Source organism: Grus americana, chromosome 18 (assembly GCF_028858705.1).
Source record: "Grus americana isolate bGruAme1 chromosome 18, bGruAme1.mat, whole genome shotgun sequence".
Taxonomy (NCBI): Eukaryota; Metazoa; Chordata; class Aves; order Gruiformes; family Gruidae; genus Grus; species Grus americana.
This window is the reverse complement of record NC_072869.1, coordinates 7190017-7217063: the sequence shown is the minus strand read 5'-3', so window position 1 is coordinate 7217063 and position 27047 is coordinate 7190017. Positions and strand designations below refer to the sequence as shown.

General features: G+C 62.5%; 1 protein-coding gene across 10 annotated transcripts; it reads right to left on the bottom strand.

The window, feature by feature from the left end:
* Positions 1 to 1028: 1028 nt before the first annotated feature.
* On the bottom strand, positions 1029 to 26398 carry RNF157 (ring finger protein 157). 10 transcript variants are annotated; one of them, XM_054846811.1, is made up of 20 exons: positions 26170 to 26397; positions 20535 to 20653; positions 15235 to 15323; positions 14537 to 14683; positions 13884 to 14001; positions 13703 to 13769; positions 13504 to 13547; positions 13066 to 13113; positions 12708 to 12779; positions 11953 to 12112; positions 11623 to 11735; positions 11075 to 11313; positions 10875 to 10983; positions 10562 to 10673; positions 9942 to 10129; positions 9725 to 9790; positions 9376 to 9424; positions 7712 to 7822; positions 3946 to 3986; positions 1029 to 3472 (listed from the first exon to the last, which is right to left on the bottom strand). In XM_054846811.1, the coding sequence occupies exons 1-19, from the start codon at positions 26255 to 26257 to the stop codon at positions 3946 to 3948; spliced, it is 1980 nt and encodes a 659-aa protein (XP_054702786.1). In that variant the 5' UTR covers positions 26258 to 26397; the 3' UTR covers positions 1029 to 3472. The 10 variants fall into 10 exon arrangements, with proteins under 10 accessions (XP_054702786.1, XP_054702782.1, XP_054702776.1 ...); XM_054846807.1 differs by having other exon boundaries at positions 9942 to 10159; positions 26170 to 26376; XM_054846801.1 differs by lacking the exon at positions 3946 to 3986 and having other exon boundaries at positions 9942 to 10159; positions 26170 to 26376.
* Between the last annotated feature and the right edge of the window lie 649 nt (positions 26399 to 27047).

Sequence of the window (27047 nt, the reverse complement as noted above, 5' to 3'; positions counted from 1 at the left end):
GAGAGCAAGGGGCAGGTGAGCAGCCAGACCCGCTCTCGAGGGTCAATGCTGCCTGAAGTGGTCTGTACAACAAAGGATTTTTCTGCCAGGATCCCCAGGGATTTGAGTGAGACAAGCTGGGGGGCTCAGACCTTCTCCCCAGCGCACGGGTAGGTGCCCCTTTGCCGTGGGCTGGGAGGTGACGGGTGCTGGGACCGGGCATGGAGGAGGGAGGAGGCAGCTCCCAGGGGAACAGAAATTTCTATTTCACTTTTTGGTGGACCAATACCCAGAAAACAACCCCAAACCTCAGTTTTCTGCCCTTCTAACAGGACCTGCCCCTGCAAAAACACACCTGAAGGCAGCAAGAGCTCAAGAGCTGGTCTCCAGCACAGCCCTGGGCTTTCCTGAGCAGCCTGGGGCAAAGCACTTCAGGTCTCAATTCTCCCATCCCCATCGTCCCCCTTTGCAGGATCTGGCCATCCACAGTTGCAAGGTGCTGTTCCCCACCACACATCAGCCCCCTCCATTAAAATCAAATTACAAGACCCCCTTGCAGCCCTCCTCACCTTCAAGGCATCAGCTCCCAGCGCAAGTTTTCTTCCCCAGCCCTGGAGGGATTTCTCCTGCCCAAGGCCCCAGCTCCTCAGCACTCCTCTTCTCCCCCTTCCCCTCCATGAAAGGTCCCCTCAGGGTGTCCTCACACATCCCAGCAGTGCCAGGGGCCGCTAAGCCTCTGCCATCTGCCTGGCCATACCAGGGAGATGCCACTACCCCAGGCCAGGCTCTTCCTGCAGAGCTTTTGTTTGCACTTACACCTTCTCCATCCCAGCAGGGCTCAGAGGAGGCAGGATTCAGGATGGCTGGGTAGTGTTTTAGGGGATTTGAAACAGCTGGGCTGGTTTTGGGGAGGTGCCTGGGTGATGGGTGAGTGGATGCTCCCAGCCAAAAAGGGTTTCTACCTACCGAGTCCCCCAAGCCCCCATCTCCCCACGCCTTGTAACCACGAAACGACTCTGGACGCTTTGTTGACATAAGATACCCTTTATTAAACATACTCTTAAAATCCAAAACATGCTCAAAGCAAAGTCGTAAGCAGCAATCTGGTTTCCTTCCTTAACTCCCTGATGGGTGGATCGCTGGAACAAGGGGCTGCCCCGTGAGACAAGGGGCTGTTGCCTTTCACCCCACGCTGCTGGCACCGGAGGCTCCTGCCCGCCCCTCGTCCCTTCTGGGTGGCCGAGGATGGCGCTGGTGTCACCCACGCCAAAATCCTGTCTGTCCTGTGCCATGGCAGAGGATGCTCATTTCTTTGCTCGCACCATGGCAGCAGCATGCTGCTCAGCCGCAGTTCTTCCCGGCTCCTCTCTATTGCCTCGTGCTTGCCGGCAGCCGCAGCCCCTCCGAGCGAGTGGCAGGCGCCTGCATGCAGCCACCCCGGTCTGCAGCCACCCCGTGGGGTCACCTGGCCTTGAGGACACACAGCTCAGAGCAGCCAGAAAACCCTCCTGGTCACCTCCCAGGACCCTCCTGAGCAAGGACCTGCCTGTTCTGCCACAAGCACCGTCGCAGCCCCATGCTGTGGTGCCTGGCCAGACCTGGAAAGCTCTCGTTGTTCACTTTGAAACCGGGAGGAAGGTTGGGCTTTGGTAGATGAGCCACCCCTGGAGCATCAGCCTGCTTTTCCCTCCCCTGCCCATGCTGGAGGGTTAGGGAACAGCCGGCCTCCCGCAGCCCCCCTGCTTTTCTCAGCTCAGCGTGACTGTGAACCCCCAAAGCTCTCCCTGTGCCCGGCACGGTGCTGCTGGCTCCTCAGGGCCGGGACATTCAAGCCCGCGGGTTGCCCCACCATGGCACTGGGCAGCACGTCCCCACGGGGGGATGCAGCACGTTCCTAGACGGGGTGCAAGGCAGCCCCAGCCCCTCCAGCCTTCCCTGCTGTTAGCAGCTCCCATCCCATGGGATGGCAGTTTGGAGATGTCACCTACCATCAAACACCCAGCCCCAGGTTCCCAGGGAGAAATTTGGGAACTCTTGAGCCTACGGGATATACCGCAGGGTGCCAGCCACAGGGACGGGCGGTGGGGACCTGCTCCCTGCATGCACCCCGCAGCTGCTGCGGGACATTGCTTTCACTGCATGAACATCTCTGTCCTAACACAGCTCTGAAACGCAGTTTCCTCCTGCGAGGAGGAGGCGGCCTTTGCTATCACATCGGCGTGACAAAACCAGGTAGGGCAAAGGGGGGCTCAGCCTTCCCCCTCCCCAGCTGGCCCAAACAGCTCCAGAGCTCGCTAGATCCAGTTGCTGGGTCTGATGCTCCTCAGAGAGGCTTCTGACTGTCCCTGATGCTCTCAGGGGTGGAGTCTGGCCTCTGCCAATGGCCCCATCGGGTCCCCAAGGTGCGTGGCTGCATCCCTACCCCATCAGTGTCCCTGTGTGCCTGTCCCCTGGAGCAAAACCCACTTATGCTGTCAGCCCAGCGCTGGCCAGAGGGATGGGGACAGAGGAGTGGGGATGGAGGGGTGGGGGGCAGCCCCCGCACCCTCATCCACCCCTGCTACAAAGTGCGATGGACAGGGCAGGACGGGTGGGACGGGGGGTGACGCTTTTGGCACTTGTTCCAGAGAGAGGGCACAGCCCCGAGCCCCGAGCTCACAGCGGGGTGGAAGACAGTGAGGTTAAATTAGCGATGCCCCGGGGGCGGGTGACTGGGGGGGGACCAGGTCCCCTGCCCACCCCTGCCACCCCGCTCCATCCCCTGGGGAAAAGCAACCTCGCGGGCCCGGCCCAAGAGCCCCTGCGCTGCCCAGGAGGAGAGCGGAGTGGGGGGGAGCTGGGGGGTCACCATCACCGCCAGTGCATTAATGGGGACATCCCACGGCACAGCAGGGGCACGGGCCAGCAAACTTGGGGGGGGGCCAGCCCCCCATGAAGGTCACTGGCTCATGCACTGAGGATGCCAATGCCAACACTCATCCTTAACCCCCATCCCTGGGCACCCTCATCCCATTGTCCCCCTCTGGCCCCATCCCAGGACCCCCTTTGTGGGGTGACCCCGTCCCATCCCCCTGGGCACTGCTCTGCACGCTGGAGGAGAGGAGCCTGGGGCGTGTGAGATGATCGGGGGCAGGAGGGGACCCCAGCCTGTCCCCATCAGGGCCAGAGGACGGGAAGGTGCTGATGGGGGCTGCAAGGTGATGTGGCTCTTGACCCCCCTCTGCACAGGGGGGCCGGGGAGGACAAGTCGAGGTTACCGTCTTTTCTTTCAAAAATCGGTCCCGCTACAGCCGAGGGATGGAGGTGGCGATGCCCGCGGTGCCCAGACGCCAGGGTCCCTCCGGGTGGGCCGGGGGGCACGTGCCCCCGCTGAGGCTGAGCCCTCACACGGGCAGGGCAGCCGCTGCCTGCTCCAGGTCTCGGGTGCCGGGGGGGCGGCGGGGCCAGGGTGCCTGCCGCGGGAGCCGCACGTTGTTGTTGGCTGCCTCCGGGCCTGGGGGGAGAAAACGGGGGAGTTAGGGGCTACCAAAGCCCGCTGGCACGGTCAGCTCACCTTTCCAGGGGGGATGCGATTCAGTCTCCCCAAATAACACCCACCGCCCCAGCTCCCCTTCGGGTTTTGGCTGCAGCAAGGGCTGGCGAGCGCCTGCACTTACCTCTCCAGGCTGGGGGAGCCCCTTAAACCCCCAATTTCTCGGGAATGCTGAGGGGCAAATGGGAAGCACTGCGCACCGTGGCCAGGTTCTAATAACCCAAATGGAAGGGGGCTGCCTCTGCCCCCCCCATGCCCGACGAGAGGACACATGCGGATGCCCTGGAGGGGCTGCAGGTTAGGCACTAAGGGATGTCACCCTGGCCGGGACAGCGAGGGGACCGCCAGCAATGGCGGGGCGAGGGGCGTGAACCCAGCGCCACCCCCCCGGGTGACGGGGCGCGAGGCAGGCGCAGGCTCTGGGGGTCTCATACCTATTCCTCAATGTTAATGGGGCAGGAGTCCGGCACGGCAGCTGCGTGGCAGGAGAGACCAGAAGGCACATGGTGAAGGCGGGAGCAGAGGTGGCACGGGGGCATGCACACGAGCGAGCAAATGAGGTGACCACGGGGGGCCGGGGGGCTCGCCGCCTGCGAACCGGTCTGGGACAAGGACTGGGAGCCGCTGCCGGGCACGGTGTGAGGGGGCTGTCATGCGCAGTGCCCCCCCCCAGGGTTTCGTGCCGAGGAGAACCGAGGGGTGGGCATGCTTGTGGTGGGGTTCGGGGGGAGCCAGGTCCCTGCACCTCTCCTCTCCAGCTGCAGGCTCTGGGTTCAGGCAGCACCCTCCAGCTGGGGCAGAGCTTGGGACCTGCCTGCCCACGGCTTGCGTCCCACCACCCAAACGATCAGAGGCTACGTGGTGCCCTTAGGAAGGGGATGCACCCCTAAAGCAGGGTGGCTGCTCCCACCAGCGAGGTTAAGCCCCGTGCCCAGGTGTGGGGACAGCTCTGAGGCCGGGGGGGCCATGCAAGGGCACCCCAAGGCCAAGGGCAAGCGCCGAGGCTTCCTCAGAGGGGGAGCAACAAAATCCCGCTGCCTGCCGATTTATGAGAGGTGGCAGCTGCCCTTTCGACTGGCTTTTCATGGCGAGCTCAGGCTGGAGAGCGAGGCACGTTAAGTCTGCGGATCCCGGAGGGAATGGAGAATTAAACAGGACCGGACATACGCACACACCTGTACGCGCGCACCCCGAAATCCCATTAAGAGCTTGATATTGCAGAAGTCACTGCAGGGTGCAGAGACCCAGCTCAGCTCAGTGCACCCTTGCCGAGGAGTGGGGCTGGGGGCAGCAGGACGTGGTCTGGCCCCGCAGTGGGGACCCGGCCCCGTGCCCACCCGCCCCTTCTCCCCTTGGGCTGCCAGAGGGAGCCCCCCGCCCGCCATTAGCAGCTGCCAGCCCTGCACCGCGCAGACCGGCTCCCAAAGAGCATCCCAGCGAAACCCAACCGGCTCGCCTGGCCCGCTGCGATATCGCTTATGGCTCGGATCATCCATGGGTTTAAACCAGCAAAAGCCCTCAGGGGATTTCAGGTCTTCTGCCGCCTCCGACGCAGCAGCTCCCCAACCCTCCCTACCTTGCTGCCAGCCTTTTCGGCAGGCGCCGTCCCCCAGTTTCTCTTTCCAACACCACCCTGTCCCTGGCAGAGCCTGTGGCCGCAGCCAGAGGATGCTCTGAGCCCTGGGGACAGCCCCGCAACCCACTGCACACCCCGGGGCTCTGCGGGATCCACTCGAGGACACCGATTTGTGGGTTTTATTTAAGCCTTGTGTCCTAAAATCCCCGGGATGTGGCCTTTCGACTCCTCCCAAAGCCCTTTCCCACCAGATTGAAATCTGCAGAGATTTCACAACAGTGCTGGGGATGAACAAACCTTTCTGCTTTGAGGAGCCACATCCCACGCCTTCATCCATTACAGAGAGGGCAAAACCCAACCCATCGGTCTGATCACGGCAAAACCTCCCCACGAGAGAAAGTGGGGGAGGAAGAATTAATAATAAGCATCATCATAATCTCCAGTCAAGGTGATTTTCTTTCAAGAAAACAGCACCTGTCCCCAAAGTAAAAGTCCACCCTGTTCTTGCGAGCCCCATGGATGCAGTTACATCCAAACCTGCAAGAAACCTCTGCCAAAAAGGACTTTTTTAGTGCATGCAAACCAGCCCTGCGATTGCAATCCAGCACCACCAGCATTAAATCGTCCCTCAAATCATCTCTGTCGCAAACTGGCTGAGTCCCAGTAGCGGGTGGCTGCTGACGGGGAGTAGACGGGGCTGGGGAAGGAAGGAGCTGCCCTGAGTCTAGCGAACAAAACCAATATTGCAAAACACCGACTGCAACCAGGAAATGACCAACCGGCCGTTACAGCCCCGCGGCAGCTGCTCCCCTTCCCCGCCCCGGCCCCCCGAGCTCTTCCCAGCACGACGGGACACCCCAGAGCAATCCTCTTCCAACCCCTTAGGGCAGAGCTCTGCACCCCTGGAGTTATTCCCTCCAGCCCCTCTGCCATCCCCAGGGGACCACGGGCAGCCCCGAAGCCCCCACCCCGCACCTCCTCTGCACCCACCCCCGGTGCGAGCGGCAGCCCCCCCGCCCCGGTTTTCCCAGCAAACGCCGAGGCCGGATCGCCCTTCTCATGCAGGTGGTAGCGTGGCTCCCTGCCGAGGGCTCCAAGCAGCGCAGCCGCCGGACGCACGGACAGACGTGGTGGCCAAAGGATGGAGAGCGCATCCTTGGCCGGGCTCGGCCCAGGGGCCAGATTCTGCACCCCAGCCCAGGCGGGGAACGAGGCCATCGCAGCCCTCGCAGCAGAGCAAGAATTTGACCCTGTGCCGGGGCCGTCTGGGCTGCAAAGCTCCCCCTTCCTCATCCTCCCCTGGCACAACCAAGGGGGACGCGATCAGGGATGGCTTTGGCTGGTGCCACGGCTGGGGAATGCTTTGCCGGGACCCCCAGTAAAGGCAGGGGCGCTCCTGGGACACCCCCACACACCAGTCCCCTCGGGCCGGCGGGGCTCAGCCAGCTGCTGCCCGAGGGTGCTGGAGGGGACACGGGGCATTTGTGGCAGGCGCCTGTTCCTCCCCAAGAGCCTCAGCCATGTTTCTCCAGCACAGAAACCACCAGGAACAGGCGAGGCAGCGGGAGAGGAAGCTTTCCCAGAGGAGAAGCGGGGGGAAGGAAAGGATTTCCCCTCCCTGGGGTGGGTTTCACCCACCCTCTTGGCTCTCCAGCACCCACTGCAGGTCTGGGACCTGCCACAAATTTCACCGAAGGGGCAAGGCAGGGGCAGAGTTGCTTTTAGCTTGTCCACAAATGTATTGATGGAGACTCAGACCCTCAGAGGGCTTCATCTTGGCTTTTTGCCCCGTTTCTCCCCCAACACAGGCTGACGAAGAGGAGCCTGCAGTGCTGGGCAGGGTCCTCAGCCCACTGCCGCCTTGGCCCGCACATGGACCGGGGGGGTCACCAATACATTTGTCACCTTCCGGCAACTCTGGGCAGGGACGGGACACAAGCGTGGGTTGAGAAAACCGTGTTGGCACAGAGCGAACATGAACTTTCACGTGGACAGAGAGGCCTGGGAGGGAGGAAGAAGAGGAAAAAAAGGGATGGAGAGAGGGCGGGAGGAAACAGAAGTGGAAGGAAGGAAGGAAGGAAGGAAGGAAGGAAGGAAGGAAGGAAGGAAGGAAGGAAGGAAGGAAAGCGTGAAGAAATGGGAAAGAGGGATGAATGTTGGGGCTCTGCAGAAGGACAACCTGACCTGAAATGCCCCATCTCCCCAGCCTTGGAGAAAGAGGAGGGGGAGGCAGGCAGCGGTAAGGCTGGACTGGCTGGGATTCACATCCCAACCCAAAATACTGCTGTGCGCACCAGGACCAGGCTACAGTCGTGCCACACGCCTGCCTCCACTGGTGCCCCCGGGGGTGCCAGCAGCCCCCTGGCCAAGGGACAAAGCATTCCAGCAAAGCAAGTCTGCAGCCCCCCGGGGACGTCCCGGTGGGGACAGGTCACCCCGACCTATGGCTGCTGGGTGCTGACGTGCCTGGTGCTCGGGACGGGCGGTGGGGTGCAGCGAGGACAACCTGGTGGGGATGGTGGTGGTGGGAGAGGAGGGATGGATGCAAAGGGTGATGCAGGGAAGAGTGGAACCGTCGTGCGTCCCCCCCCCACCAAGTTCATGTTCAGCAGACGGCCACTCACCAGGTAAGCAGGCCTCAGAGCACAGTTTATTGTCCAGCGCTTTCACGTGTGCGATGCCCAAGTCATTGTTATTGTCACACCTCAGACCGAGGAAAGCGCCTGTCCTCGGGCCTGGAAGGGAGTTAAGGCAGTTAACGCCGCGGCTCGGCGCTGGGGCTTGCCGCTGCCTTGATAGAGGAGGGATGCGGGGTTTCTGGGTCTTTTCCTCTCCCCTCCCCACCCTCTTTCCAAAAAAAAAAAAAAAAAAAAATTAGATAAAAAATTATGCATCTAGCTAGGAGCGGGTGAAGAGCGGACAATAACGCACATGGGCATGGTCCGAGCTGCTCCTTTCCTTGCATCGGCCGCGTCGGAGGGCAGCGAAACAGCGGCGATGGGCACTGGCACGCATGAACCGCGACCTGCTCCCCCCACTGCCTGCCCGGGGTTCAACCCAACCTTCCCCCCGGCACAGCCGAGCAGCCCCCGGTCAGTAGAGCCGGGCCACGGCAGCAGCCGTTACCTCCCGCCAGAGCCTCTCCGGCACCATCAGCGCGTGCGCGAGAACCGCGGGGATGCCGGGAAGAGGCCAGCAACCGGATGCGTGAGGCAAAAGAAGCCGTAGCCAAGCTTTGCGGGGGGGATGGAGGCTTTCGGGGCTGAGGGAGGTAACTCTGCTTCTCAGCATCACCTGTACGAGAGATCGGCCCCCAGGTTGTTACCTGCATCCATCAGATGCAGGCGACTAAACCTCAGGAGGGATGTTCCCAGATAAGCCAGTAGCCCCGCTGAGAACGGGCGCAGGACCGTGTCCTAAGGAGAAAGGCCATCCTGCTCCTGGAGTTGGTGGGATGCCCGTGGATGTCCACCACAGCCCCTGGTTGCTCCCCAGTTGTCACACTTGAGTCTCCCCATCAGCAAGAGCCTCCCCGCAGGGCAGAGACCAGTTTCCAGGGATGGGTGTTCCTGCTTTCCAGCTCAGCTGAGCGTCCAGGTCGGATGGGGGAACAGTTTTGGTATATTTTCACTAACCAGAGACATGCAAACATGGGAGGGGGCACACCGGGGGCCTCCCTATCGCCCAAAAGAAACCCAAGGCGGCTGGTGGCCAATGGCACGGGGGTGACCACGTCTTTCCTTGGCTATTTGAGTGCGTGAGAGGAGACGAGAGGAGCCCTCAATGCACGTGTGTTGGCTTGCGAAAGCACAATGAGGACAGGCCCCAAAAAATGAGGGAAGCATTCCAAAGGGAACAGCTTTGCAGCCCCTTCCTATGGGAACCGACCCGGACAGGGGTCCCTAAGGGGGGGACTGGCAGAGGTGTGAGGAAAGACCTTGGCGAGGGGAAAGACACGGAGAAACCTCTTTCCCACGTGGCCCATTGGAAACGCCATCGGATCCTGCGCGCCAGCCGTCGCCCGCTCTGTGCCCCGCACTGCGCTCGCTGGGGTCCCCGTGGCCAGCTGGTTTCCCCAAACCCACTGGTGTTCAACCCACCCGTGGGTGGCCCCGCTGTGACGTATGCTTTCCCAGCCCTGGTGCCCACGGGGGCACGCGGGGCTTCTCCCGACGGCAGCCAGCAGGCAGGGGAGCTGGAGGCGGCACAGCGTCTGCCACTCGCTCCGCTGCCCGCCGGTGACACCGAACCAAAAGCAGGGGGACAACAACGACCCGGGGCCTTTTACCGTCTTCCTGCGTGGGAGAGGCGTCCTCGTCCTCCAGCACGTCGTTGCCCTGCGGCACAGGCGAGAGGCAGTGAGTGTGAGCAGCCCCACGGCGTCCAGCACCGTGCTGGGGGTTGTCCCTGGGTCCCTTCGGGGGAACATCCCTGGCCCCGGGGGGTGTCCGTGGACCAGGAATATGAGCCGGGATGGGAGACAGCCCCACCACCCCACCCATCCCCAGGACAGCCCCTTCCCCATCCCAGCCCCTCCGCAGGCACCTGGAGCCAGGCACCACCGAGGTCGCCCCCCCCCTCAAGCCTTGCCGGGCGGCACCACGGCTCCCAGCCCCGCGCGGGGCGGTTACGGTTACCTCGGCATCGCGCTCCTCAGCCGAGATGCTGACAAAGTTTATATCCGGGGACTCCACAGGTGTTGACTGCGGGAAGAAGGTGGGAAAGATGGAAGGAAAAAAAAGAAAAAAAAAAAAAAAGTCTGGTGCCAGTAGTTTTGGAGGAGATGTTACATCCTACGGGGAAGCTCCTGAACCTGGGGGTGATGGGTGCCATCAACAACCCCCCAGCCCCTACCTCTCCATCGGAGGCTGTGGCGCTGGCGGCTGCGGGTGAGGGGAGCATGTCCCCCTCCTCCTCCTCCGTGCCAGGAGCGACATAGGAGCCAGACATGGAGGACACGGTGTCGGTGCTGAGCTGGGAGTGCTGGCTCTGGGAGGAGGCCATGGACATGACGGACTGAGCCAGGCTGCTGCTGACGGGCTCTGGGGGAGAGAAGGGGCTGAGCGGGGCCGCTGGACCCCCCCCAGCCCACCGGTGCGAGTCACGGCACAGGACCAGCTAATTGAAAAAGGGGGTCAGAAGGAAGAGTGGGGCGCGGAGCAAGGACCCGCTGCATGCCACGGAGGCGTGATGGGTGGAAAGCTGCCAACAGCGGGTCCCCCCAGGGCTGGCAGCCCCCCATCTCTGGGTCTACGGGGTGATGAAGCAGGGGCAATTGGTACCCCCACGCCCCCCATCTTCAGGTCTATGGGTGACGAAGCAGAGGTGATACCCTGGGGCTTCGTGCAATGTCCATGGATAAGTAGGAAGGGGCCACGCAGACCCACTCCGCATCCCCCCACAGCAGGATGGACCCGGAACTGCGCTGCCGCTCTCCTGCCTTGCCAACACCTGCGAGCCCTGTCGTGCTGTACCTTCTGGGGAAGAGATGGTGGAGGAGAGGGGGGTCCCAGTGCACGAGGACTGGTCGATTGCTCCCGACGATGACAGGGTGAGGTTTTCGCTCTCCGGCGTCGCGCCACATTCCTGGAAAGGAGAGCCCGTGGAGAGGACATGATGGGGAATATTCGGCAGGGACGGATTCATCTCCCCCAGACATCCTTATGGATGGAAGAAGAGCCAGGAGGGGCAAACCCCAGCCAGACCCTCTGGTCCCAAGCCTTCCCCAAACCTGCCGCCCCCCCCAGTGCCTCAGCTCCTCCCCAGCACATTTTGGAGGGTGCTCACCTCCTCACGCCGGGCAGGGGATCTCCTCCTGGGGACCCTCAGCTCCGACTCGGTGCACGACTTCTCATCCTCCTCTTCGGGCAGGATGGAGGAGTTCTGCGAGACGGACCTGCCCAGAGGGGACAGAGAGCTTCACCCCTGCCCACGGCCCCCAGCCCCCCTCAGCCCCCCCGGACCTCCGTGCCCACCCCGGTACTCACTTGGAGAGGCTCTTCTTCAGCTTCAGCCCCGGGGGGCCGCAGTCGGGGAGGCGCTCGAGGGGCGAGAGGGCCCGCAGGGGGGGCAGGGGTCCGTCGCTGCCATAGGAGGGCAGGGTCCCCGTGCCCGGGGGGTCCCCCAGCGCACGCAGCGGCCGGGCGGCCGGTGAGGGCGTCAGCGGCCCGTTGAGGGCCTCCAGCAGCGACACCACCTCGTAGCCCGGGGGGATGTTCTCCGAGGACTGGGGAGAAGGGGGGAGACGGGGTGAGGGTCCCCCCCGGGCTATTTCACTGCCCTCGCCCACCCTTGCCTCCAGCAGGATCAGGACACCCCGGGGAGAAGCCAAAACCCAGAGAACGGACAAACTCCCTGCACAAATGAAAGCCCCAAATCTGCGGTCTTTCCACCCAACTGAAAGCCCTTTTTTTTGCAAGATCCTGGCCCCAGGAACCACGTGCGTCCCCGAACCTCCCCAGCCCGGCCCCAGCAGGGTGGAGAGGGTCAGGGTCCCGCAGCCCCCCGGGTGGGCTGGGCTCGGCCGGGCACTGACCGAGTGCTCCTCGGAGTCGGAGGTCTGCGAGGCGATGATGGGGTTGAAGCTGGTGGGCGAGAGGGGACCCAGCTTTTTCCTCATTGCTCGGATTTGCAGCAAGGCTCGGAAAGCTGCGGCAGCGAGGACAGAGAGTGGGGTGAAACCTGGGTGCTGAAAGGAGTCACCCCCCCCAAAAAACACCACCTGGTTTCCCAGGAGGGGCATCCACGCACAGCATCACTGCACGCGGGGCTGGAGGGACCCCAAAACCTGAGGATGGGAGATTCCAGTCATCCCCCCCGAGATGCCAACCACCCCCCCAGAGACACCAGCCCCCCCGGCCCTTACGCAGCCTGCAGATGGGGCAGTTGTTGGCCTGGTAGCGCAGGGTGTCGGCGCAGGTGTTGCAGAGGCAGAGGTGTCGGCAGGGCAGGATGAGGGTGTCACGGACGTCCGAGAGGCAGACGACGCACTCGGCGCTGTTATCGCTCACCTCGTCCTCAGCCACCTGCCCCAACGGGAGAGATGGGAACCGCTCGGCCTCGGGGTCCCCGGCCCATGCGGCACGAAGGTGGGTGCCCCAAAATACTGGCTGGGTGCCCCAAGAGCTTGCTGCAGGGTCCTGCCTGTGTCCCCGGGCTGCCTGCTCTTGAAACGCAACCCTGGGACCTCATCCCTCCCCTCCTGGAGGCTGGGAGATGGGGCTGGAGCATCAGGCACCCCACAGAAGGATGCATCCCACACCCCAACTTCTACACACACACGCACACACATATATATCTGTATATAGCAGAGGGGGAGGCATGTCCCACGCTTCAAGCCCCACGGTGCCCTCCCAAGGCAGCAAGACCCAGCCACCAGGCTCCCACGGGACCACAAAGGATGGAAGGAAAAGGCTCAATCCCTCAGCTTTCTGCCTCCGGCAGCTTCGATGCCACCACAAAACACCTCTACCCCCCCAGGCAGCTCCATGTTGTGCTGCAAACTCTTGCTCCGTGTGTGTGTTTTAGCTGCTGGACCTCTGCTACGGGAAGGGGAGGGGAGACAAGGGAAGACCCACGGGATGCAGGCTGGGGGGGAGGCTGTGGGATGGAGTCGCGTACCTTGGAGTCCTGCGTGTTGTACTTGTTCTCGATGCCGTAGATCTCCTGCAGGAGGTAGCTCACACCATCCACCTGCAACCCCACCGGGGGGAAGGGGTAAGGAGCAGAGACAGCCCCTCCGCAAGCCGCCACAGCTCCTGTCCCCCTCCTTGGGCCAGCTCTCCCGGCCCCAACATCTGCGGCTTCTCTTTGCATGGATGCCCTTGAAATTGCCGGTGGTCCCCAAGCTCCCCGGGAGGCAGGAGCAAGGCAGGGGCAGGCTGCTGCCCACACAGGGCTTCGCTGCTCCCCGAAAGCCCCTCACCACCTTCCTCCCCAGGGGTGTGCAGGGCGGTAGTGGGGACACCCAGACACTCACCACTTGCTTCTGCTTGAGGGGCTTCACGCAGAAGGTGCCGTCGCTGTGCTGGAGGGAGGAGAGCAGACGGGTGGGCACCAGTGCTGAGACCCCAGGGACAGCCGTGCTCGAGCACCCTCCCGCCCCACAGCTGTCGTCACTCCCAACCGGCCCATTTTGCAGCAATTCTGCTTTTTTTCCCCTGACGCCCTGGTACCAGGCAGGTGTGGGATGTCACACGCATTGCAAGGCTGGAGACTTGTTGGAGCGAGGAAGATGGAGTTGAGACCAAATGCCTCAAAAATGGGTGCTTAAAATTAGAGGATAGTCCCAGAATTTCAGGAGCAGCCCCAAACCAGCCCAGCAGCACCGTCCCGAGCCCCGTGGGGTTTCTCCAGGCTCTCGCACCCAGTGGGCGAGGGGGTAGGAGGGGGAGGAAGCCCCCAGCTTGGCACTTACCTTCTCAAAGGTGGCCAGCAGCACGTGGCAGTGCCCAGTGTGCTCTGCAAGACACAAAGGGACGGGCAGGGCTCAGGGGACGGGCAGAGCCACGGTGGCCGCGAGGCAAAGCAGGAGGCTCTGCCCGGTTGGTGCAAGGGTTGGCATTACAATGCCAGCAACTGGGCAAGCCCAACCCAGGAAGGAACCCCCTCCTCACCCTCTCCTTCATCCACCACCGCGTGCACCACCATGGGGTACACCTCCCGGTCCAGGTCGAAGCCCAGCTGGAGAGAGACAGGAGGAGAAGCTTGGTGAGATGGAGCAGCAATGGAGGCTTCATCACACATCCACAACCGTACCTGACCCCGCGGTTGATGCCACGGGCCGGTGGGACCCACCTCTTCCTCGCTCCACTCAGAGGGGTCGACGGTGTGGGAGGGCACGCAGAACTGCTGGCACACCCCGCGCTTGTAGTGCACGGTCTCCGACTGCAGGCTGTTGTCCCTGGGGATGTAGCTGCGCCACGAGGAGAGAACAGAGTCAGCGGCACCACGGGTGTCCCCACGCTCCCCCTCATCCCCCCCGCTCACGGGGATGCCGGGAAGATGGAGAGAGGGGGTCACTCCTCACCTCCCCTCCCCTCCTGGATGCTTCGTGGGGCTGAGGTAAGAAGTCCTAAAAAGGTCTAAAATAACCCACGGGATAAAATAACCCCCGGGCAGCCAACATGGGACAGGAGGGGACAGGGATGACTCCGCAGCCAGCCTGGCGGGGGGCCGGGAGGGACAATGATTTCTCCTGGTCTCAGCTTTGACAGGGAGCAGGATGGGACAGGGAAGGAGGTGGCGGGGGCTGGCAGGGACCTGGCAGTGGCACCCAGGGGAGGCGAGAAAACCCCCTCCAGCCTCGCCACCACCGGCAGCTGCCTCATGCCCCGAGGAGGGGAGATTCTCCAGGGAGGAGAGGCTCCGTGTCCATCGGCAGAACCCCACACCCCGGCCAGAGGGACACAGCCACGGGGGGGCACACACGCCGAGCTGGGGCTCCTCACCTTGCCACCCCGTTGTGAAACTCCTCGCTCGCCTGGTAGTAGATGGTTATGGCCACCCGGGCGTCCGTGTCGAAGGTGAACTCCACGTTGTAGTGCACCTTGGCTTTGCTGACTTCTTCCCCCGGGGTCTTCACCTCCTCCGAGCACCTGGGAAGCACAGAGTGTCTGGGAGATGGGCACCCCTCGGGGATGGCTCGGGGTGCCCTGGGACCGATCCCCTTGCGCGAGGCTGCCCTCAGCACCGATGGCCCCAAAAGGGGCTGCTCCCCTCCATCAGGGAAAACTGAGGCACGCCAGGAGGGCCCGGCATGCCCAAGGTCACGCCTGCGGCCTGAGAAGCACCACGGGCAGATTTCAGCCCTAATCCCGAACCTCCCGGCCCGGCTGCAATCCCCGGCCTCCTTCCACCAAAGCCTTTGGAAGGTGGGGGAGGAAGAAAAAGCAAAGCACTTCAAAGGCAGCACTAAGCTCCTTTAATCCCATGGCGCAGCCGGTGCCCGCAGGCGGGGAGCTCACCCGTGCGGGAGGGGAAGGGGCACATTCAGCCAGCGGTGGCTGGTCCCCCTCCATCCAGCTGTGCCCAGATGAGAGCATCCCCGTGCTCAGCATCCCCTGGGAGCATCCAGCCGGACCCTTCCCTCCCCGTGGCTCACGGTCGTGGGGGACCCGGCCCCATCGTCCCCCCCCGCGGGACTCACTTGACCAGGCGCAGGGTGTCCTTGCGGATGTTGATTAAGCTCCTGAGGGTCTTCACGGGTTCCTGAGGAGGTGGAGCAGCGTAAGGGAACTAGGATGAGAGAGACACCAGTGAAGGCAGACGCATGTGGGGGGCTGACAGCGGCCGTGGGCCTTGTCCCCCGGACCCCCCAGCGACCTCCCCCAACCCAACACTCCATACAACGCAGGGACCTGGGGTGGGCTGTGCGTCCAGATGGGTGCTGAGCACCCGGAGCTCACACCGGTACTGGGGTATGTGTTGGGTTTGCGTGGCAGGGTTTTGGTGGCGGGGGGGCTACAGGGGTGGCTTCTGTGAGAAGCTGCTAGAAGCTCCCCCTGTGTCTGATAGAGCCAATGCCAGCCGGCTCTAAGACAGGCCCGCCGCTGGCCAAGGCCAAGCCAATCAGCGCCTCTGTGATAACATATTTAAGAAGTAGAAAAACACTTAGAGAGAGAGAGCTTTTGCAGCCGGAGAGAGGAGTGAGAAGATGTAAGAAACTCTGCAGACACCAAGGTCAGTGCAGATGGAGGGGGAGGAGGAGCTCCAGGCGCCGGAGCAGAGATCCCCCTGCAGCCCGTGGTGAAGGCCATGGTGAAGCAGGCTGTCCCCCTGCAGCCCATGGAGGAAGGATGAGGGGGTGTAGAGATTCCACCTGCAGCCCGTGGAGGAAGGATGAGGGGGTGTAGAGATTCCACCTGCAGCCCGTGGAGGACCCCACGCCGGAGCAGGTGGAGGCACCTGAAGGAGGCTGCGGCCCGTGGGAAGCCCACGCTGGAGCAAGTTCCAGGCCGGACCGGTGGACCCGTGGAGAGGGGAGCCCACACCAGGGCAGGTTTGCTGGCAGGACTTGTGACCCCGTGGGGGACCCCACGCTGGAGCAGTTTGCTCCTGAAGGTCTGCACCCCGTGAGAGGGACTCCATGCTGGAGCAGGGGAACGATGAGAGGAGTCCTCCCCCTGAGGATGAAGAAGCGGCAGAAACACTGTGAGATGAACTGACCGTAACCCCCATTCCCCGTCCCCCTGTGCCGCTGAGGGGGGGAAGGTTGAAGCCGGGAGTGAAGTTGAGCCCGGGAAGATGGGAGGGGTGGGGGGAAGTGTTTTAAGAGTTGATTTTATTTTCTCATTCCTCTACTCTGTTTTGCCTAGTAATAAATTAGATGAATTCCCTCTCTAAGTTCGGTCTGTTTTGCTCATGACGATAATTAGTGAGTGATCTCTCCCTGCCCTTATCTCGACCTGCAAGCATTTCGTTATGCCTTTTCTCCCCTGTTTGGTGAATGAGGGGAGTGAGAGAGCGGCTCTGGTGGGCACCTGGCCTTCAGCCAGGCTCAACCCACCACAGGGTACCAGGCAGCGTGATGATGGGGACATCCTCCACAAAGAGCAAGCCTGAAAGCCCTTGCAGGGGACAGTTTCACTGGGGGGGGACATGCAGAGAGGGGCTGGTCCTTCTCCTGTTGGCCAGAAGGTGGGGGGGACACGGGGGACATGGGCCACAGGGCAGGCGGGTGGCTCTGATGTATTTTTAGGCTGCTGATGCAGCACAGAGCTGCTGGGAGAGGCTGGAGCTCCCTCCCTGCCCCCCCCACCCCAGACGGGGGGCTCTGGGACAGCGAGGGGCCTGCTGCACCCCCGATACTGAAGGGACAAGACCGATGGCACTTGGGGATGCCCCACGGGGAGCCAGCTGCCCATTTCCCATGTCCCTGGCGCCCTCGCGTGGGAAAGCCATCCTCACCTTCCCCGTCCCCAAAGCCATCCTCACCTTCCCCGTCCCCAGAGCCATTGCCACCTTCCCCATCCCCAAAGCCATCCTCACCTTCCCCGTCCCCAGAGCCATCCTCACCTTCCCCGTCCCCAAAGCCATCCTCACCTTCCCCGTCCCCAGAGCCATCCTCACCTTCCCCGTCCCCAAAGCCATCCTCACCTTCCCTGTCCCCAGAGCCATCACCACCTTCCCCGTCCCCAGAGCCCTGCAGAGCAGGATGGATGGGGCTGAGGGACCCGTGCTGGGCTCAGAGGCATGGGATGGGATGGGACAGGCAGCAGGCAGGAGCAGGCAGCACAGGCAGAGGCCTGCCTCATCCCTCCTCCACCACCTGGGCATCACCTCCTGTGTCCTACCACCCCACCACTCCTGTCCCACCGGTGGCACCCAAAGGCAGGTTAAAGCCTGGGCCCGACCCCGACCCCGTACGGCCGATGGCATCGGGCGCTTTGAAGATGGATGCACAGCACCTTGGAACTGTCACCCCCTCCCTCCCCTCCGGGAGGGGAAAAGGGCGGCTGAGTCATTAATCTGCTGGTAATGAGCTTTTTAACGAGTCACCAGCGCTAACCGGGCACCTGCAGAATTGTCTGGTGCAGCTGGAAGGGAGCAAGTGAGAAAAGGCCTCCGGGCTGGAGCTGGGCCATGTCGCGACATGCCATGCCATGTCGCGACATGCCATGCCATGTCGCGATACCTCTTCTGTTATTCAAATTAATGAAGCAATCCAATCTTGCTCATTTGCACCTTGCCCAGCCGAGCCATACCCAAACCAGCCTGTGGTAAGCAGCAGAGCTCACCTCAGCAGGGAGAGCACCCATGGGTGCAAACCCCCTCCCGCCGCAGCACCCAGGGGTGGGCGACGGAGGAGGAAGGGGGCAGCCGGGTCCCGGGGTGCAGCCCCGCGGGGGCCGTTGGGCTGGGCAGGATGGGGAAGCGTCACAGGCAAATTTCTTGCTGCAGAAAGCACTTCGCTGTTGCCGTTGGGTTCTTTCCCACCCACATGTGGGCTCTGGTATTTTTGGGGGGGGTGGGGGGTTTTTTTTAAATGAAATTTTGCAAGCCAGATTTGCACTTCAGAAAGGGGCTGTTTAAAGGACTTTTTACGTCTCCTCAATTTAAATTAAGCTGAAAACAACAGAAAAAAAAAACTCACTACAACTGTTACCCATTTAAAAACACCATCCATGCATCTAGAGTGACATTTCGTCCAGACCGGTTTCTGTTACAGTAGGGGAAAAAAAAACCCCAAACAACCCTCAATAATCTTTCTTTGGGTTTTTCTACAAGGAGACCCAGGCAGGTTTGCGTGGGCAGAGAAACCCAGCGGCACATTTTGACAGTCCCCGGCTTCCCCGAACGCCCCTTGCTCTCCAGGTGCCACAAACAGCTCCTCAGCCATGCAGAGGTGTCCCAGCAGGGTGGCAGCTACTTAAACCCGCAACGCCCTTCCCAGCCACCCGTCCTGAGCTGGAAAATCCAGATTATCACGTATCTGTGGAGGGGAGAGTCTGCACAGCCTCTGGGTGCTCTGCACGTTCAGAGAGGACTTGGGACACAATTTTTCCAAGACCTCCTGGCCCTCGCCACCCGAGGAACCCAAAATAAATCCCCCACCAAAAAGCACTGGCCACCTCCCACGTTTCCAGCCCAGCCAGGGATGTCACAGCAGGCCAGAACGCGAAAGCGTCGCAGTCAAGAAGCATTGGGACAGGTCTCAGAGGCGGCATCAGAAACGCCCACGTGCTACCTGGACACAGGCTTGGGCCAGAAACACCAGCGGTCCTCCCCGACACCCCCCACCCCCCCCCCCCCCGAGCCCCCCAAACTGGCTTGACCCAAAGGCTCAGCCCCAAAACACACCCCGCTCTCCGGGGAGACGGGACCTCGGTCACAGCTCTGCAGCCCAGGGCCGTCGGTAATTAAGCCGGAGCTATGCAATTTAGTTTGCAATGCTATATTAATTCTTTCTGCTGTTTCCAAGCTGTTACTTCACCTTCCCTGCTGCTTCTGCCGTTGGGATGTCTGACACGGGAACTGCTCGCTGGGCAGTTTAGAGGCTGTTATGGTAATCAAGAGGATTTCTCAGCACTCGCCGCTGGAGAGCAAGCCCGAATGCTGACTTTTCATTTTCTGGGGAAGCGCAGAGGAAGGAGAGAAAGGCGCTGGCTTTGCCCCACCCAATGCTCCCAGGTTTTGGGGGGTGCTCCTGCCCTTGGCTCTACCAGGATCCCCACTCTGGCACAGCCGCAGGGCCGGGCGCTTCCCTGCTGAAGGATCGTATGATGCTGCCAAAATGCTGCCGGAGCCGATTTCAAGGAGAAAACGCAAACCGGGATGGCAGCAGCCTTGCCAGCCCGACACAGAGCAGGCAGCTCTGAGCTGGGCCGTTAGCACCAGGCAAATTTCTCTCCACTCAGTAGAAAAGCTTTGGTGCCTTTTAATTCCTCACCTTGAATTTTTTTTTCAATACTTGACCCTGTGCTGCTCCAGCTGATGCTGGCGAGCCCTCGCGCTGAGATGCACCCGGAGGAGCGGGGGATGTTACCCCCACGGCCGAAACCCCGCCGTGGGGACGGCCCCGCTCTCATTTCCTCCCTTTCAAAAGGCAGCGAGCAGCAGAACCAGCTCTGGGACCGCGGGGTCCGGGGACCTCCCCTGCAGCCGGGTTTCCCCATGCCCCAGCACCAGCCAGAGCCGGCAACACCCGGCACTGCAACACCCATGGGTGCTGCCCGCAGCCCCCACCACCCCCCTTCTCCCCACCTTTTTTTGCTAGAGCTTGGGGAATACTTTTGCCTACCTGTGTCTAAGCTACTCTGCTCTGCGCCGCACCAGCACTGCTCTCAGTGTATCTCCCACCCCGTGCCGTCGCCACCGGGAGATGGGTCGCGGCTGGGTTGGGAAAGGCAAGAGGAAAAACAGCTCTCGGAAGGGGGAGCGAGAAAGAAGTTGGGCTAAATCAGCCCATTGCCCCTCAAAATCTTCTTCACCAGCTGATGTTTTTAAGCTGGAGGGTTTGTGCCTGCAGGCAGCCCTCGCAGGTCAGGAAATACGTTCAGGTCCGATGCCCTGCAACGCGGGTACTGCAGAGAGCGGCACCCAGACGCAGAGGTCACACGATCGCCCGGTCTGTTCCCAACCACTTGCAAACCCGTTCACCCATCGCAACTCCAGTTTGGCGGCGAGGTGAGAGATACGGCAAGAACGTTACGTTGCCGTGGAGCGCGCGGACGCGGGCAGACAGGCTGAGAGGAGATCTGGGTTAGTCCCCGAGGGAGGACGGGATGCTGCAAGTAACCGACCCTTATATCAGACATCAGAGAATCCACTCAGGCCACCCCAGGTTTGGCTGGCTCTGCCCTCGGGGGGGGTGACAGCCAGCAGCCTCATACCATGCACCCCCGTGAGAGACACAGTCACCGCCATTTTGGGAAGGGGCGCACTCGTGTGCCCCCCCAGCCCCACTCCCCCCGCTGCCCCCCCAGCCCCACTCCCCCCGGTGCCCACCACCACCGGCCGGTTCCCCAGGAAGTTGAGGTCGCTGTTCTCGCCGAAGAGGTAACCCTCGGGGTGCGTGGAGTCGAACTTCTCGCCACCCATGATGAAGTGGTTGGCAAAGTAGCTCCCTGGAAGGAAAACACAGAGACCGCCTGAGCGGAGGGGAAGGACGGGGCTTCGACCAGGCGACGGAGCAGCACGAAGCCACCGAATCGATGGCTCAGAAGTGGCTTTGTCCCCAAGGTCACCTTGCTGGGAGCCTTTCGGGTTGAGCTTGCACGCTACCAGCCTCCAAGCAGGCAGAGGCGAAGGGGGAGCTGGCAGAGAACCGCTCCTGCCTGCCTCCTGCCTGCCTTGCCCTCCTCTCTCCCTGCCTGCACCCCCCCGCTGCCGGCGATCCTGTCCCTGCCCGGCCGCCACGATGGCCGAAGCCCGGGCAGAGAGAGCCGGGATGGGGAGAGGCCGGCGCAGGGGTCCAGCCCCACGGCAGCACCCGGCTTGGGGTCTGCTCCATCCGGTGGGATTTATGGGGAGCAGATTCACACCCCAGGGCTTGGGCTGCGTCCCTCCCCGAGCACAGCGCCTGCTCCCCCACCTCTCGCCACCCCTGTCCCTGCCCGGGAAAATCCCTGCGAGCCCCAGCCCAGCCTGAGCCACCCAAGGTCGCCCTGACCTTCAACCATCCCCGTGCTGGCAGGGGCAGCCGAATCCTGGTCTGACAGCAGGAAGGGCAGACGGTCCCGGAGCGGCAGAGCAGCGCTAATCCTTTGCATAAACACCAGCTCGTTTCCCGCGGAGGCAGGAGAGGCAGCGCTCACGGCCTGTCCTGCCACAGCACCTAAAGCCCTGGGAGCCCCGGGGGAGCCGGGCTGGCTCCTACCCACCCCCGCCATGGACACTGCTGGGAAGGGGCAGCACGGGCCGGACACGCAGCCCTCGGAACGGGCTGGGTTCCTCCTGCCCAAAGCCCGGCGTTGCAGACCTCGTGTGCCGTTCAAGGCAGCGTGTCCGCAGCCAGGCACCTGCTTGGGTTTGCGGCGGCTGCTGCCGGGAAGGTGGGCAGAGCACAACTGAACTGAGTTCTGTCCGTTCTCAGCCTGTGGCCTTCCCTAGGAACAGCTCGCTTGCAGGAGGGAGGATCTGGGGGGGCGGGCTGTAGATCCTATCCTTGTCCGTGAGGTCTGGGCTGCGGCTGCCTGGGGAAAGCACGCTGTGGCACAGGATCCGGCCGGGGCAGGAGGGTCAGGACTTTTCTTTAGAAGTGGAAAAAAGATGGGAAAGGGGGAGGCAAACAGGGGTGGTGAGGGGTGAGCAGAAGCACCAGGAGTGAGGAGAGACAATGGACAGAGGATGGACACAGCATCCTGTGTCCCGCCGGTCACAAGGATGGGGTCTGGCTTGCAAGAACCCCAAACCCAACAGCACAGAGCCGTCCACAGCCCCTGGGGACCCCCCAAAACTAAACCCTTGGGCTCCACAGATCAAAGGAGCTCAAGCCTGAGCTGTAGCTCTGCTTCTGGGGACTCAAGTCAGAGGTTGCAGTTGGTTTTCAGCAGATGCAGTGACTGCCCGGGGCTGGATCAGGCCTTAATACTGCATTTAAAAACCCAAACCAAGCCCAAAGTCCAAGGGGAGGAGGAGAGGGGATCCAACGCCGGGGCAGGAGGGATGAGCGGGGCCGTACAGCTTCACCCGAAGGCCCCGTGGCACAGGGATGCCTGGATGCAGCGCGCCCGTTAGGAAACGTCAACCATCAATTATTGATGTCTGCTGCTTTCTGGTCCCATTTTCCACGTACATAATTTATAGGCAGCTCCCTGGGGAAGGACACAGCCACGGGGAAAAAAAAAAAAAAAAAAAAAAAGAAAGAGCAAAGTGTCTTCAGAGCTGCCTGCAGTGGCACGGCCTGGGGAGAATGGGGCCGTTTGGAGCTTTGCCTGGCACCAACTTGGGGTGAAAGCAGGGAATGGAAAAATATTATATTTAAACCTGCAGAAAAGCTTCCCCAGCACTGGGGAAAAGCTGGAAAATGGAGCATGAGCTCTCTGCGATGGCCCCAGCTGTGGTTTGGTGGGTGCTGGGGGCTCCCATAGGATGGGCAGAGCAGGCGAGGACCACACTGCCATCACTCAGCCTCTCTGCCGGGGCTTGGGAGCACCCTTGGGTGCTGCAGGCTCCCAGCACACCCTGTGCATGGCCCAGGGGCTTCAGCTCCCCCTTTGCAGCGGGCTGCACTGGCCGTGCGCTCCCTCTCAGGGACGGTCCTCCAAAAACCTTTCCGTTAAACAAGAGCCTCGAGTCGTGCCAGGCTCCGCCAGGGAAGCAGCGGCACGGGAAAGCCCAAGGCACCGGCAGGAGCGCGCCAGCCCCCCTGGGTGCCGGTGACACCGCGGGCACGGCCGGGTGGCAAAGGAGAGAGGCATCTTTCCAGCCACAGCCACCTTATTATCAGCTAATTATAAATCCTTAACCAATGCCTGCCTCCGGGGAAGGAAAGCCCGTGAAGGACAGTCACATAGCCGAGGGAAAGCCAGGCTCTAATGAGATCTTGAACTTCAGACGCCTGGCGAGCGTGCGGGAAGGGCTGAACCGAGCGGCTGCTGGAAAGGAGGAATAAACCAAAATTGCCTGATGTTCCTGGCACACAAAGCGTGTCCTGCATGCCCACCAGCACCAGCACGTGGGACCTACCTGGCACCGGCCGGTGCCGATGATGCTGTCAGCCCCTTCTCCCCACGAGCGCCAGAGATGCCACCTTGCCCAGATGCCCCTAGACGGGCGAGGACCCCGTGGGCGCAGACCCTGGAGTGTGCTGTGGCCGTGCCCATGGCTCTGGCTCATGGTGGCACACATCCTGCATCATCCCCCAAACCATCACTGCCCTGCCGGGGTCTGGCTCAGCTCTGGTAACACAACCTCTGGCTCTGGAACGTCAGAGCCTGGATGTTTCAGCAGGGTCACAGCCTGGCTCTCCAAAGCGACTAAAATAGAAAAGCTCCTTTTCAGCCCAGTCGCATGCTCCTGGGGAGGGAAGCACCAGGTTTTGCACAGCCTGCGGTCATCCTGGTGGCCGTGGCACGGTGCTGGCACAGGGTGCAAGGACACCCGGTGACAGTGGGTGCCAGCATGGGGTGCTGCAACGGGCAAACTCCCAGCTGGTTAAAAGCCTTTGGGTGCTTCTGTCCTGGGGCGTCCCATCGCCGCTCGGTGAGCTGGCACGCTGTGGCTTATTTAATTCAGCGCTCTAAAGCTGGCAGCCAGAGCCAGCGGCAGCCGGAGGAGAAGCCAAAACCAGGACACAGCGCTACTGCTGCATCAGCCCTCGCCGGCCACAGCCCCGGGAGCCCCCCCGAGCTGCTCCCTGTGCCATGGCAGTGCCGGCACCGTGGGGTTGTGCCCCCGGGACTGGGGGTGTCACTGCCTGGTTAACCCCTTCGCTCCTGTTCCCAGCCAGGGCCCCGCTCACGTTTCCCCCTCCCACGTGCCTTGGGCAGCTCAGGGCAGGGACAGGGGCTGAAAGCCGGGGACTTGCCCCAACAGCCATCCCACTAGCCAGGCAGCGGGCTCCGTAAACAGCCCCCGCTTGCTCTCCCTCCCCACGCCTTTGCCAGCACGAGATTAGAGCCACTGAAATAAATCCCAGCCTGTACTTCAAAATATTGGCTCAACTAATCCCATTTCTACCCTGCCTGGCGGGGATGGGACCCCCAGGACAGGAAGGGGAGATGCTTGGTCGGGACAAGACGCAGCTGCCTTATTCCCACGGGCTGCACCGGCCATCCTGAGTGAGCCTGCAGCCAAACAGCCAAAACCACGTCTGCAGAGAGAGGGAAATGCCTGGGGTCCTGTGAGACCTCTCCCAGGGCCGTGTTTCCAAAGCCGGTGGCGGTTTACGGGCGGGAAAAGTGCTGCCACTGCGGAGGAATCGGCTCCGCTGCCTGGCACGTCCTCCTCTGCCTCCCTCTCGGCTGCCGACAGCGCTGAAGGCAAATCCCCTCTCGGATTAAAAGCAAACCAGCCATAATCTCCCACGGTCACCAGCCTGCACTCATCCCAGTGCAGATGGCCATGTCACCCAGGCACCTCCTGCCCCTCTCCCCGAAGACCCCAGGCAGCATCGGGACCGTCCCCCAACCCTGCCCAGGCCCCATCGGTGGGACCAGCCCAGCTGAGCGCACCTGAAAGCCCCGAGTTCTCCCTGAAAGCCGGAGTTAAGCATCAACCTGGTGTCCCCTGGTGTCCCCTGCCAGCTGAGATGAGTTTGGAAGGGCTCAGCTGGGTGCACTGATGCCCCCAGAGCACCCTTCACCCCCTCGCGCCCAGATATTTCAAGAGCCCCTAAATAAGAAGCAATCCCCAGACAAAACCCCCTAATGCACGGCACCGCGGCCCCTCCAGAGAGCAAACCCACGGATGGGGTGTAGCTGGCATCAAGGTGACAAAGGCCTTGAAACTGCGGAAAAGGGGGAGCTGGGGGAGCCCTGCAGGAGGACGGGCTGCCGAGGATTGGCCATCTCCACCCCGCAGCGCCCTGGTTAACCCCCCCCCCCAGATATGCCAGCCATGCAACTGATTTTAGATTAAAATTTAATAATAATAAAAAAAAAGCCATGCACAGCTTTTCAGGATACGAGTATGGTTTGTGTTGGCTGTAATTCTTCCTAAGGAGGTCTTTATTTGTAATTAACAAGTAATTTGTCACAGCGCTAACGATCCAAGTGTTTACCTTATCCTATTAACTACCAAAATAGTTACCTATTAATAATATTCAGTGCCGCAAGGATCCTGTGGCAATCCCCACACGCACACGGTGCTCCTGGGCATCATCAGCTGATACCGGTATTTTTGCGGCTCTGAAGCACTACCCACCCAAGGACTGAACTCCACTGCCTCTCCCCACCATGACCCCCGCATTGTCCCCCCAGACACCCCCTCAGCCTGGCCCTTTGCAAGGAAAACCGAGGCACGGATGGGAGGGACGGATTTTCCAAGGTCATGCACAAGGTTTGAGACAGGGCCGGATTCGGGAGCGGGAGAGACATCACTGCCGAACCTCGAGGCAGGGAGAAGAGCCAGGGAAGGAGAAGTCTCCCCATGGCAGAAGCTGGGGTGCTGCTCTGGGGCAGGGCCCTGGGAAGGAGGGATCCCCTCCAATCCCTCCCACCCCAGCCTCCCTCATCCTCCCGGGAATTTAAACCCAGGCTTTTCCAGAGCAGCCAGCACCAGAGCGACAGGCTATAAAAAGAGCTCCAGCCTTCCCTGCCTGGCGCCACAGACCGTGGGTAATAATAATAATAACAATAATAATAATAATGATGATAATATCATTAAAGTCGCATCAACTCAGCCAAGTTTGGGAGCCAGGTTTGGCTGGCACAGGGGCAGCCGGAGAGGGGGGAGCCTGCAGGCAGACCCAGGGGTGACCCCATCCCTGCCGCACCGCACGGAGCCGGGGTGCCCGGCACCAGAGCTCTATTTTTCAGGGTGCCCCCCCCCCGCCCCGCTGTGTGCGGTCAGGGTTTGCTTCGGGGGGCGCAGGGGCATCCCCGACCGGAGCAAGGTCGTGCCCGGTCTCCGCCCTGCTCGCTCGCTCCCCCCCACACCCCGCGCGGGCACCGGGACGCGGGAACCCCCGGGGGCTCACCGGATTTCGGGGGGTATCTGTAGACGGAATTAGCGGGGATATCCACTTCCTCCACCCCCGCGTTTTGCCGGCTGGTCAGAGCCCCCATGGCCGGGCCGGGGCTCAGCGGGCGGGATGCGGCGGGGTGCCCTCCCGCCCGGGACCGGCACCGGCACCGGGGCTGACGGCGGCGGCCCCCGCCCGCAGCATCCTCCGCTCTGCGCCGCGCCCGGCACCGCCTCCGCGCTAGCGCCGGGGCTGCGCCAATGCGGGGCCGGGCCGGGCCTCCCCCGCCCCGCCCCGCCCCGCCCCGTCCCGCCCTGCCGCGGCTCGGCTCGGCTCGGCTCGGCTCGGCAAGGCCGGCACGGCTCGGCTCGGCTCGGCTCGGCTCGGCTCGGCCAGGCCGGCACGGCACGGCACGGCACGGCACGGCTCGGCTCGGCACGGCACGGCACGGCTCGGCACGGCACGGCACGGCTCGGCTCGGCACGGCTCGGCACGGCTCGGCACGGCACGGCACGGCTCGGCTCGGCACGGCACGGCACGGCTCGGCACGGCACGGCTCGGCACGGCTCGGCACGGCTCGGCACGGCACGGCTCGGCACGGCTCGGCACGGCACGGCTCGGCTCGGCACGGCACGGCACGGCTCGGCTCGGCACGGCTCGGCTCGGCTCGGCACGGCACGGCTCGGCACGGCACGGCTCGGCTCGGCACGGCTCGGCACGGCACGGCACGGCACGGCTCGGCACGGCTCGGCACGGCACGGCTCGGCTCGGCACGGCTCGGCTCGGCACGGCTCGGCACGGCACGGCTCGGCTCGGCACGGCACGGCACGGCTCGGCTCGGCTCGGCTCGGCTCGGCTCGGCACGGCTCGGCTCGGCCGGCACGGCACGGCTC